The sequence below is a fragment of the Vipera berus genome, assembly GCF_964194415.1.
Source record: "Vipera berus genome assembly, chromosome: 6".
Lineage (NCBI taxonomy): Eukaryota > Metazoa > Chordata > Lepidosauria > Squamata > Viperidae > Vipera > Vipera berus.
In genome coordinates this window covers 45,000,879-45,014,564 of record NC_138208.1, presented here as the reverse complement: position 1 = coordinate 45,014,564, position 13,686 = coordinate 45,000,879, and the positions used below count along the sequence as shown (strand labels likewise).

At 39.4% G+C, this 13,686-nt stretch overlaps 1 protein-coding gene across 1 annotated transcript in view; it reads left to right on the top strand.

Moving 5' to 3' along the window:
* The window catches only part of PTPRB (protein tyrosine phosphatase receptor type B), a gene marked incomplete at its 5' end in the record, with an annotated part of 84,448 nt that overhangs the window by 16,165 nt on the left and 54,597 nt on the right, over window positions 1–13,686 (top strand). The window contains 3 exons of the mRNA XM_081330186.1: window positions 1,054–1,295; window positions 9,598–9,874; window positions 13,332–13,607. Coding sequence (XP_081186312.1) covers window positions 1,054–1,295; window positions 9,598–9,874; window positions 13,332–13,607 — 795 coding nt within the window. The remainder of the gene's footprint in view (window positions 1–1,053; window positions 1,296–9,597; window positions 9,875–13,331; window positions 13,608–13,686) is intronic.

The following is a 13,686-nucleotide window of genomic DNA, read 5'->3' as shown; positions in this document are numbered from 1 at the left end:
ATAAAAAGTAATGTCCCAGATACCAAGGGTTGTGGTATCTCACAAGGAAATAAAGTGAATTACTAAAGATCAGTGAAAAATAAATTGTGAAAAATTAATAATTCTGAATGTGTGTGATAGAATTTTTGTTAAAAATAAGAAATTGATGGGAAACATATGAATGCTGGACAGAGGAAGCATGTGATATTAACTGTGTTAAGGATTGAGTGTTTCTTGAAAGAAAGAGAAATGGCTGTGTATAAGATGCTTTTTGGACCACTTTGTTATATGGAAATAAACAATAAATCAGGACAAAACTTCAATATGTTAAATGCGGTAGGAATGTATTATTTTAAAAATGTGTGGCTGAATTAACATGAAATAAATATACTTTGGTAGTTTCACACCAAAGTACACCAGTGTCCCAATTAGTTTTACATAAAACTATCTAGAAATGGAAAAACAAACATAGTTTAAATACTGAAAAGTCACTTTTAAACCTCATATTACTAATCTCAGTTTGATGTCTTATTCACTTCAGCACCCAAGGCAAGATCTGAATTTGCCGATTCTTAGGGCCACTTCTGAAAGTTGCCATTAAATTGGAACAGGACAAGTACAGTTCCTGAGTTCTACAGTGCAGTGTGATTTGGGGTAGTTCTTAGACCTTGATGATTAGCTTATTATATGAAATGATTAAGTTAGTTTCTTCGTGCTATAGGTAGACTGTGGAAACTTTGCTTTGGATTGTCAAAATATGACTGAGCAGTTAAGCACATGTGCATACTAAAGTTATGAATAATCATGGATGCACCTAAAGAAATGGCCATTGTGGATTTCTTTAGAAATCTAACATCAGAGAGCAATGTGGATATCATCTTATCAACCCCAGCTCTAAATATAATTATACTTTCAAAAAGCATTTTTCTCATTTAAAAGACTATGTAGTTAGCTATTATTGTAAAACTGAAAACCATTTAACACTATTCATGTTAACAGTTAAGATGTGATTAATATTTCAAACTATTTCTATGTATGTTGAGCCCTGATTTTATATACATTTATTCCTCCTAGATTTCCAAGTTGCTGAACCATTGGCTCAGAGCACTAAAAACCCATCCTTTCCCTTTAATCCTGTAAGCTATAGTCCACAGAATTTTCTTGACAGTGGCAATACAATGATTTCCATCAGAAATGTTACACAAAGCAACTATAAGACTATGGGCAAATTCAGTCTTAACCAGAATTTATTCGAAGTGACAGAAAAAAACTGGATTCCTACAACTACTCATCATTTCTCTAGCACTACAAATGAGGTAAGATAATTTATTCACTGGAAAAGCTTTCCTTTCCTCAACTATTTTGGAATAAAAAAGGAACAATAAGATCATAATCCAGAATATTGAGTCTGATAACTGATGTTGATGTACATGTTACTTGATTGCAGTACAATGTTATCATCCACAAGTTGTTAGGATTTTCCAGAGGCTCTTGCTCCATAGATAACTGGATGTAAGACTCTCTGATTGAAGTTGGGCTCTAGGGAACAGATTCTATTGTATATCCTTGTTGCTCAACATCATCCCTGCCTGAGCTGCTGGATTTCATTGCTGGGCTGGTGAGTTAGAACCAAGGCTTACGGTTCTTGAGGACTTCGATCTGCCACCCAGAAACATTGAATCTAGGACATCTCAGGACTTCATGGTCATGGCACTGACCCAGATTATCAAAAACGTGATGCATCCTGGAGGCCACACATTAGTTTTTGTCTCAGTGCAGTTAAGATGCAATCTGGTCTTGAAGGATATTTTTATTACTGTGGTCAGATCACTTTCTAATTGCTTTGCAGATTGGTGAAAAGTGGGACAGAGTCTGCTAAATCAGCTAGTAACTGCTGATTCTGGCTGGGAATCAGAGGGAACTTGGAGTCTCCATGAGGGTTTAATGGGTAGTTCAGCTGAGACCCTCTTTGCAGTTTATACCTATAAATTAAATACATAAATGCACAAATATTGTGGGTGTTGATCTGGATCCTTATTTTGCTTATAGCCATCACTGATAGCCCTAGAGCGGTAATAAGGATCATAGAGAATTATTGAGGTAAATTGAATTGTACTGCTCATTTCATTTATCCAGCCAAGATTTGGTCATAGGTTTCTCATGTGTCATATCAAAATCAAACTAGATCTATTTTGAACTGTATGAGAACAATGACAGCTGCTCCATTTGGCAACCCAGAAATGACTACTCAAAATTGGGTAAGCTTGTGATAGAAATCCAGCATTAGCCTATTAGCACTGTTTTGGGGGGAAAGTTTGTGGTAAAGGTACAGTTATAAGTCTCAGGTGTTAATGCAAGACGAGACTTCTACATATACATGGATTTTGGAAAGAAGTGCCGTGGCTGACATAGGCGCTGACATGCAGCACATTCAAAGGCATAACTGGGTGAAGGAGTGGGTGAAATAAGAATCTGTTCCAGCTGTTTGCTTTGTTCTCAGTCTAGATGGCTGTTCTGCATGGTCCAAACCTTTCTAATTCCATTTCAGCCATGTTCCCCTATTGCCATAAGAGCATTAATGATAGACCAGCAAAGGCATTGGGCGTTTGCACATCAGTTAAGAGGTGGTTTGTGAGATGGATCTTCAGCTACAGAATTATCTTTCCAGTGACAGAAAGAACTATGCCATTTTTAGAATTAAAAAGATTGCTAAAAATGTAACCATTGCCATATTGATTTTTAATTATATTTTATCCTTAAACTCGATTACCAATAGAGTGAAAATGTTATTTTTAAAAATGGAATTAAAGAGCAGCCTGGAAGTTGCAAACCACTAGCCAACTATCTCAGCAACATAAAGCTACTGTAATTCTAACTTTTATAATGTTCTTCAGTTAAACTTCTTGAAGAAACTTGATAATACAATTTCATTCACACTTGACCAGAAGCAAACTGAATGGAATTGTGTTGAATTTATTTCTGAATAATCATGAATAAGGGCATTTAAGACTACATTATTACCAATGAAGAATCACTATGGACACTTACTCTCAGCCACTGATTTCACCTCACTAACCTTGTGCTTCCTTCCACTGTGGGAATGTTCTCCTGGCTTCAGTAGAAAAGGAAATGGGACGAAGATTCATCCAGCTGGCCAGTAGAAGAGTGAAAAAATGGTACCCCAGCCATGGTTCCACCCTTCTATTCTCATTTCCTCATTTCCATTTTCTTTCAGTAGGAAAAAAAGTGATTGCATTGGCAGAACAACAAAGCCTTTTTTCTGGATACTCCTGAAGCATTTTGGAGGGCAGGGAAATCAAGACAACAGACCACTTCAGGAAGGAGGGGGGAAAGCCCAGGAGTGATGAGATGGGATGAGGTTTCACCAAGATGAACCTACCCATCCTGCAGCTCTGAATGAAATGCTGCCTGATACTGCCCTCACAATATTTCCTCTGGATTCATAAAAAAAATTGATGAATCCAGCTTCCCAACCTATATTGTATCTTGCAAATGTGGGATCAACCCCTAAAGAATGAGGCCAGTGGGTTCCCCCCTGTGGGAAGTAGTATGTCTTCAGATTTTAGAATGCTATGACAATAGAAAAGGATAGATAGATAGATAGATAGATAGATAGATAGATAGATAGATAGATAGATAGATAGATAGATAGATAGATAGATAGATAGACAGACAGACAGACAGACAGACAGACAGACAGACAGACAGACAGACAGACAGATTATAGATAGATAGATTCCTATAATTGCCCAGCTAAACAAGACACTCTGGGTGGCATATATCATAAAAATATAAACAGTTAAAAAGTGCAAAATAGATATATATGCTCTCCATGCATATATGCCGTTCTCAGCCTACCAGATCTTAATCTAGCTAAGAAATGGGATCCCTAACACACTCATAGCCCCAGGCCCATAACCACCCCTTTACAGCCTCATGAAAGGTCAACAGGTTCAGGGTCATCCTAATCTCTGAAAGGAGAATGTTTTAGCGGGCAGGGCCGATGACAGAAAACACACGCCTCCTAGTCCCCATTAGCCAACATTCCTTGGCTGATGGGACCTGTATCATGCCCAAACTGCTAGACTGAATTGGATGGATGGGGAGGGACGAGCAGAGGTTGAATGGCTAGATAGTGAATTTAATTACTTCATTAAACACTCTTTCACTGATTTCTCAAGGTGCAAAATCAGCTTACATTTAGTCTCGCAGCTCCAACTTCTTTAATGAAGATAATCGCAACCCTAATTATACTCAGGATAGTGTACTTCTGTAATGGTCTTGCCAAGGCAAGTGAGAGTCTGGCTTAGCTAACAACACTAAGCTCACAGATGACTAGTTCAGGATGTACCTTTAGGTCAAACTGGCATGCACCCTTGGGTCAAAACCTATTTTGAAATTCTGTATGATTGAGGCAGATTTAAGTATCTAAACAGTAAATGAATATCTAACTCTTAGAGGCACTGGACAAAATGTTTAATCTCTTTGAACATATTTATTTTAAAGCATTTGTTTTGGGAGGTTTTTCCAGAAGGCTGATATGCTACTGAACCCTACTGAAAGTAGTGCCTTTAAGCCTTGGCCATCTCTCAAAAGTGGGAAACTTCCCCATTCAGTGGTTATCTACTACCGTGACCAGTGCAACCTTATAATATAATGTCCTATGTTGCAGCATTGTTTTAGGAATCCTGTCCATCTCCCAGAAACTTAAATGACCCAACCTTCAACCTACTGCTAATAGGTGGGTTGAGACTTGATGGTGTCTTCATAGCTGGTCCAGGTGAAAGGGGTGTTAGAAGCCAAGATTGGTGGCCATAGCTCCACTGGTTTTGCTGCCATTATGGCCACAGTCTAGCAATCACTACAACCTATCTCCCCAAAAGAACTGTTGTCCCAGCTGCCAGTTCTCTCCAGTTGTCTGACCAATTTGTCACCCAAAATCTGGGTAACTTTCTCCAAAGTTCTCCCAGCGGGTCTTAGTTCACTGGCTAAGAGTCTTGTTCAGCTTTTTTTTTTTGCCTTGTTAACACTAATTCCTACTTGAATTATATTCCCTCTTCCAATCATCCATCTTATACACTGACTACTCTCACTAATGCTATTTTAGAAGTTTCAAGATAAATAGTAAAATAAAAGCCAGGGGAATGATATGAAAATGGTGAATGCTTTTCTCTCTATACCAGCCTCCTTCTCTGTAGACCTTCTCTATACATCAAACATATTGTTTTTCAATTGCCAGCCTGATTATGCCACTATTGCAGGGGTAGGCAACCTCGGCTCTTTTATGACTCATGGACTTCAACTCCCAGAGTTGGCTGGCTCAGGAATTCTGGGAGTTGAAGTCCATGAGTCATAAAAGAGCCGAGGTTGCCTACCCCTGCACTATTGTTACAAAGCCAGGAAGCAAGAAATCTGATAGAATTATAGGTTGTCCAGAAAATGCTAGTTTCATCCATCTGTCCTAGTCAGCCTGGTATTCTATTAAAGACAGAGATGAGGGAGCTCTTCCCAGGAAGGACCAAATTTGCTACTCAAGTCTATCTATTCTCCTAGTATCCACAAAATTGGAAGTAGAAAAGTTACACCAGCTCATAAAAGGAAGCCCATAGGCCTCCTCTAATGTCCTGGGAACTTTAACACCCTCAAAAAGCAAGTGGACAGATATCATTATTATCCAGTTTTTGAGAATTATTTGGTTTGATGCAAAACATCTTCTGCATTGCTCAGTACATGGGCTGTTTGCTGGATAGCCTGAAGATGCTATCTATGTCTTGAAAGGAGGTTCACAGGAATATTTCAAAATAGTATTGTGCTGGAATCCCTGGAAGTGCCAAGCTGAAACATGCTGGGATTAATGATGTGTAAAAGTTCTATTTTCCCTGTTATTTACATTCCATGTTTCCCCTCAATGAAGCAGCCACAGGCATTTTAATTCTTTCCCAGTAATAGCTATGGATAATTTTTAATCTGAGTTTAAAAATATAAACTGTCTTTCATTTAATTTATGTTTACGTCAAATTATAAATTCAGATGGAATTCTGACCTCTTCAAATCTCAGGGCTCCAATTCAAACTGAATCAGCACTAATGCACAAAGGTTATTTGGGAGGTGAGAATTCAAGCAAAGAACCCCAAAAGAATGGCTCAGACTTAATAATAATAATAATAATAATAATAATAATAATAATAATAATAATAATAATAATAATAATAATAATAATAATAATATAAAGTTGGAAGGGACCTTGGAGGTCATCTAGTCCAACCCCCTGCTCAGGCAGGAAACCCTATACCATTTCAGGCAAATGGCTGTCCAGTCTCTTCTTAAAAACCTCCAGTGTTGGAGCATTCACCACTTCTGGAGGCAGGTTGTTCCACTGGTTAATTGTTCTAACTGTCAGGAAGTTTCTCCTTAGTTCTAGGTTGCTTCTCTCCTTGACTAGTTTCCATCCATTGCTCCTTTTCCTGCTTTCAGGTGCTTTGGAGAATAGCTTGACTCCCTCTTCTTTGTGGCAGCCCCTGAGATATTGGAACACTGCTATCATGTCACCCCTCACCCTTCTCTTCATTAAACTACACATACCCAATTCCAGCAACTGTTCCCTATATGTTTTAGCCTCCAGCCCCCTAATCATCTTGGTTGCTCTTCTCTGTACCCTTTCTAGAGTCTCGACATCTTTTTTACATCGTGGTGACCAAAACTGGATGCAGTATTCCAGGTGTGGCCTTACCAAAGCATTGTAAAGTGGTATTAGTACTTCACTTGATCTTGATTCTATCCCTCTGTTAATGCAGCCTAGCACTGTGTTGGCTTTTTTGGCAGCTGCAGCACACTTGGAGAACGTATCTTAAAAATAAGCAATTAGGTACAATAGGATGAAAAATTATTGAAGCAAGGCATTTATACCTTGATGAGATTTGACTTGCTGATAACTCACAGGAAAATAGATGTTGCTATCATGTAAATTAATTTAAAAAGTATTCAGGGGTTTTTAATTTTTGTAAAAATGAAATTGAGCAATGGTAAATTTAAAGGAAACCTTATATATCAAGACAACAGGAATGATTTCACAACTTTTGAATAAACTTTTTAAGGATTTATATAAATGCTCTATAATGAGAAGGGTTCTCTACAGACCTGTTCTGAATGATTTTATTAGCTGCTGAGGCTTGCTCTAGTGCAGGGGTTTGTCAACCTTGTCAATTTTAAATCAACTTGTGAGCTTCAACTTACAGAATTCCCCGAAAATTGGACACACTTGGAAGTCCCCTGTTTATAAGCTGAAATTGACAATAGTTCCAAGTATACTGCTCAAAAAAATAAAGGGAACACTTAAACAACACAATGTACTGTATTTAATAGTAGGATGTCTTATCTTGTGTTCCCTTTATTTTTCTGAGCAGTATAGAAGTTAGAATGTGAAATCCTGCAGGGATTCCTTCTCTCTTTTTATTTTTACAAACACAAAGTTATTCTTTTTTTTCAGAGTTAAAAATAATTTGTTAATGCTGTTTTCCAAGAACAAAACCATTTATTTCTTTTAATTATCTATATTTCTAATGGAAATATACCTGGGGCAGAATAATGGTCACTTTAAATGCAGATGCTGATGGAAGAAAAAAAGTAAAATAAATTTTCCATGTTTTTTTTTCTTTTTCCACAGAACTGATTATTGCTGAACATAAGGTTCTGCTTGATATGATATTCAAAATGAGAATGGCTATATTGATTGTGAGGAAGAAAAGTAACTGCTCTAGGCTGATTACTGATTTACTCAGCTTAGATAACAAAAAGGAAATTTGCGATTCCTGTCTTTTTTAAAAGAACAACAAAAAAAAGCTACAAGGCTTTGTTAGGGGAAAAAATGGCTATTATCTCAGCTCTGAAGGGCATTATATACTTACAGCCAAGTTTTGCCAAGGCTGTTGTTAGGGGGTTAACTACCACCTTTGCCTCGGCACCCATAATTTGGAGTTGCGATCTTATGTTAGGAAATTATTCTGAGCACATTTCTGGATGTGCTCAAAATGAGACGTCGAAGGCTGGGGAAGCGGAGAGGCCAAGTGACTCGGACAAGCCGAGCTAAAACCGAGTTAAGAGTCTGGAAGTTGAAAGATGGCAACTGGACTTTTTTCTTTTTGGTCTGAAAGGTTTCGCCGCTTAGCCAAGTAGCTTCTCCAGTCTGTGAAACCAAGAGGTTTACATAGGACATTCCAAGGGGAGGAGAAACGCCTGAAGGAAGTCATCTCCCTTCCATCCAGTGTCAGAAATAGCCCTGGGAAAGAAGTCCCAGACGAGGGAGGGAAGGAGGAAGGAAGGAAAAAGGGAGGGGTGGAATTGCTTGCGGCGGCGAAGGAGGAGGAGGAGGAAAGGGGGGCGGTGATAGGATGGGTAGGTAAGAGCGAGGGCGAGCGCCCCGGGCTCCGGGAGCAACGGAGAGGCAGGGTGGGAAGGGAAATTTCGGGCGCGGAGGCAGAGCTCTCCGCCCGTGGACGACGGAGGGAGAGCAGCTAGGCTTTCCGAAGCAGACGCCGAGGTCCAAGGCGCCTGGCGAGGGCCGGGTGAGAATGGCACCTTCCACGCCGCGCCTGCAATCCGCCGCGGGGTACAGTCCTCGCCCGGCCGGCGGGAAACTTCCCCGGAGCCTGCGGAGAGCCTGCAAGAGTCAAGCTGGCCACTAGAGGGCCGCCGTGGGCCGCTGCGTCTGTCGACCCCGCGGGCACTGGGGAAGCCACCAGCCGCCGCCGCCGGCGGGGCAAAAGGAGGTTCCTCGCCGCCAGCCTTGCAGATCCAAACGGATGGCAAGGCTGAGATGCGGAGCGGGAGGCTCTTGGTGGATTCTTGCGCTGGCCCTTCTCAAGGTGGGTGACAGGCACTCGCGCGGGGGACGGGGGGGGGCTCGCCAGGTAGGGCGCGCATCCCCCTTGCCTCCTTGCTCCCCTCCTCCCACTCCGGCTCTTTCTTCTCCTATCAGTTCTCGCTAACTCTCCCACGACTTTGCCCTCCGCATCAGCCTTACCTTAACCGGCGAGCTGAAGTTTCCCGCTTGGAAACTCTTCGGACCGAAGACGACCTTTCAAAATCTAGTGACTGAGTACTGAGTCATTATTTCGCCAAGACCAGGGCTCCCGCAGAATAACAGAGTTGGAAGGGGCCTTGGAAGTCTTCCAGTCTACTCTCTGCTCACCTTCCCCTTCGTCTGCAGCATCAGGGAGCCTAGAGTGAGAAGTGAGATTTTTGTCCGGAGGGCAAAAATCTGGGAAATTGGGAAGATGTAACAACTCCTCTTAGGTCCGGCTGTATTTTACAGCTCTTGTGTTACAAGTTACTCACACCTGCCTGCACACACACACACGTGTGTGCTCTCACACACCAAGGAGAAGTGACAGTTTTGTTCCATAGTTTGAATCTTAGCTTTTTGTGGGTTTTTCTGGATTAATTAAGGTACAGGTATCCTGAAAAATATTTCAGGATGATTGTGTTGAAAATGCAACAACCTTTAGAATTTGCCCACTTCTCATAAGTAAGAGTAAATAAAAAAAGAAGAAGAAAGCATTTACTCCTAAATGGCCTTTGCTGTTTTTGATTGTTCTCCAGAGTGGTCTAGCTGCTCCAGTCAAATGCACCATCAACCAGACAGAATGGAAGGTGTTCAGCCAGTCGGTTTATCTCAGATGGAACAGTATGGGCAACCTCTGTAATTTCAGCGTAATCTGCAGCTCCGGCAAGGTTTTATCCAGGGATTGCCAAGCCATCCAGAAGGACAATGGTTCCTATGAATGCAACTTCAGTGGCTTGGAAGCTGGGACTTTGTACTCCATCAGGATTGTTTCTCTCTCTGATGGAGAAACTAGCAATATCACCCTGCAAACAGGTACAGCTTGGCTGATCATTGGGGGGGGGGGATAATTAGAAACTGAGGGAGGATCTTCCCTGCTCTATTTTCATCCTGATGCTAATCCTGAATTTGTAGAGATTGTTATGTAACATGAAATTAATGTGAAAGGTTCCTAAACACCATCATGAGGTAGATGACATAAAATGATATTATTTGAAATCTCTAAACACAAATCTCTTGTATAAGTAGATGATACTTTAACTGTGTATCTCTATTCTTATTTACAAATTACAAGTTCCTAATTGCTAGAGCTGTTAACTTTTTGCTAAGCATATTTCCTTTCCTCACACTTTAGGAATCTTTTCAATTATATTAGTCTTGCCCAGTGCTTATCAGCTTTCCCCCAAATTGTTGCCCGCTAGATATGTTTAGCTATAATTACCAGCATCTCCAGCAAGGATGGTCATTCTGGATTGGGGATTAGTGAGATATCAAGTTGGGGAATGGCTATCTGGTCATGGATTTGCACAGGAAATGATGATGATGTTTGTTCATGAGTATATCTGATTTCAGAGGGACACGGTGGCTCAGTGGGTTAGGATGCTGAGCTTGTCAATCAGAAGGTCGGCAGTTTAGTGGGTCGAATCCTGAGTGCCCCATAACAGAGTGAGCACCTGTTACTCGTCCCAGCTGCTGCCAACCTAGCAGTTCGAAAGCACGTAAAAATGCAAGTAGAAAAATAGGGACCACTACGGTGGGAAGGCAACAGCGTTCCGTGCGCCTCTGGCGTCTAGTCATGCCGGCCACATGACCACGGAGACGTCCTCGGACAAGCGCTGGCTCTTCAGCTTTGAAATGGAGATGAGCACCGGCCCCTAGAGTTGGAAACGACTAGCATGCATGTGTGGGGGAACCTTTACCTTTACATCTGATTTCACCCTAATAACCATATTAAAATAATATTGCCTCCTTGCCTAAAGTACTTAATTCAAATCACTTATAAAATTCATGTAGCCATGTAAAGTAGCAAAAAGGGATAAGTGATCTAAATCTATTTTTTAAAGTCTGCAATGGTAATGTCTATTAATTTTAATATGGGCACAAAACAATTTACAATGCTTTTATAAAGGGATTTTATATATTCCACTATATCTGTATATTATACAATGTCATATATATATTAAGCTCACAATGTAAGCATTAAAATAGCATTCTGTATATGTGTAGACAGATTGATAACATAAATATTGCATATATGTCTCAAACTATAAGTAACAAATTGTACATTTCTTCTGATTCTAATTTGACTACAAGATCAATAGGAGAGCTGTCTCTATCCATAGAGAACATTTCTTCTTTATTTATTATCAGGAAATCTTTGTTCCTTTTCTGATGAAGAGAGAGAGAGAGAGAGAAGGGCAATGAGAGATAGAGAAAAAGATGGTGAGGTAGAAGATCAGCAGAAAAAAAAACAATACAGTAGTAAAAGATAGGAACTTTCACTACCTGAACACAGTGTTTGTGTGTGTGTGTGTAGCAAAGTTTTCATCTCCTGTCTCTCCTTTACAAAATTATTTACATCTAAATTAATATTTCAATTTGCCTTTTTTCCATCTGATAGTAATATTAGAAATTATTTTAATACACTTGTATTTATAGTTTCGCCACATGACAAAAAAGTTTTTAAAAACTAAGCTCTATATTATAGATTCAGAGCCATCTGACTGTGCATGTACAATAGCATTAATCAACATGTTTTTCTTTCACGTCAGTTATGTGAAAAATAAAGATTCTGTACTGAATAAATTCTGCATTGCAATAGTGGCAAATATCTGTATTATTAAATTTTAAACAAACAGATACCAAATACAAGATAAAAATTGAACTAAGAGAAATGTCATGGAAGCCTAGTGAATTTCTTTAAAAGTTATTGAACGAAAGTGAAAATTAAAAGTTAACCAAGCTCATTTCTTGTATACATCTTCTTTTTCTTGCTAGAATATGTGTAGCAAACTGTAAAATATCTTTATAGAAATATTTGATTTCCATGATATATCGCTTTTGGGCACTTGCCAGTCAAGAAGTTTGCAACAATGCAAATGGTTTTTAAGTGTTTGCTTCCAGACCAGAGTTTCAGGCCAGGCACTTCCCAAACTCATTGTTCCTTTGTTCTAGCGGATGTCCAAAGGACTGAGTGTTTTGTGTTCTGAGCTAGATAGATTAGATAAAGACTGAATTTCTGAACTTCGCCTTCTAGGCACGCAATCTTTTAATTTGCTTTAGGAACTGTAACCCACCTCTAATTTGTCATTTCCAGACCTGTTTATATTAAGAGCAATCCAGACTAAGAAGCCCTTTAAAATTCTCTACCTTCCATTGAGAGATGAAACCTAGGAAAGCACTTTCTTTTGATTAGACCAGTTTTTCTCAACCTTGGCAACTTTAAGCTGTGTGGATTTCAGCTCCCAGAATTCCCCAGCCAACACATGGTTGTCCCAAATTGGCAGCATTGGTCAGAATCTTGGGCAGGCAATCTTGAATCCTTATTCAGAGTAGCAGAGATAAAACTCGGAGCTTTTCTGCATTCTGCTGTTGACTTGAATATGTGGCTTAAAGTGGGCATAAATCCTGAAAAGGTTGACTCTGAACAGGTTGACTTTTCCATCATGAAAGTTCAGAGCTGGTAGCAAATAATTAAAAACATTTTTTATCAACTGTTTCTTCCATATCTCACTACTATCTGATAACTACCATATTCCTCTAGTCAAGGTCATATTTTTTTCAACTAAGATATTTCAGAAACCATTTAAATAAGTTTGGTAAGTGTTTGGTCCCTAACCAAACCAGTACCTGACAGTTTTCTGTAACAGCATAGAATGTTATTTAGGCTATGATAATCTTGTCGCCTTTATATTGTAGTGACTCCCAAAACAATGCCTTCTTCCTCCTTTCCCTGGATTGTGTGTCTTCCTTTCACTGTGCAACCTAGCTGAAGAACATGCTCAGGCATAATCCCATCATCTGTATATTATATAGATGATCCTTGATACTGAATAATTATTGTATTGTTTGTGCCATCCTTTATTCCTAGCAGTTAAAGAAGGAAGGCAGGAACAAAATTTTCTTCATTTAACATTTTAATTTAGTTTATAATTAAAATGTTGATTTAATTGTAAGTATTTAGATCTATAAATGCACAAGCAAAAAGAAATGTCTATTATAGATAAGTTCGCAGCCTTTTAATTTTCTTAGGCTGGACAATTTAGCCTTTGTTGCAACTTCCTTCTTCTAGTTCCCAAATATCTAATTCCTGATGGTCTACCTTCTTTATTTGATATGTGGTTGAGCTCAGTTTAGGTCTTGAATAACAGCTATTCGTACATTTATCTTACATATAAAAAGTATTCAGACAGTTGATGTGCTTTGAATTATTGGCTTTGCTCGTTTGGTTACCACCTTGTTTGCCTTGTTTTTGTTTGTTGGAAACTCATAGATCCATTGCCCCCTGCAAGATTTGAAATTAAGAAGGACAAAGTTACAACCACCTCTTTACAGGTTTGGTGGAGCCCATCCTTAGGGAAAGTGGATTGGTATGAGCTACAATTACTTAATGGCAGCAAAAAAGTGGAGGAAATACTAGTTCCTGGAGGCATTTCTAGAAGTGATCAGATATTTGCCAATCTCATCCCTGGCAATAAATACACCATCACCATAAGAGCAGTTGCTGGAAATAAAAAAAGCTCATCAGTTGACATCAGTGGGTCTACTGGTAAGAATGCTGTTGATAGCAATATTATATTCACCAATATTATTTCACTTATGTTCTTAATTTCTCTTTCCCCAAAGAA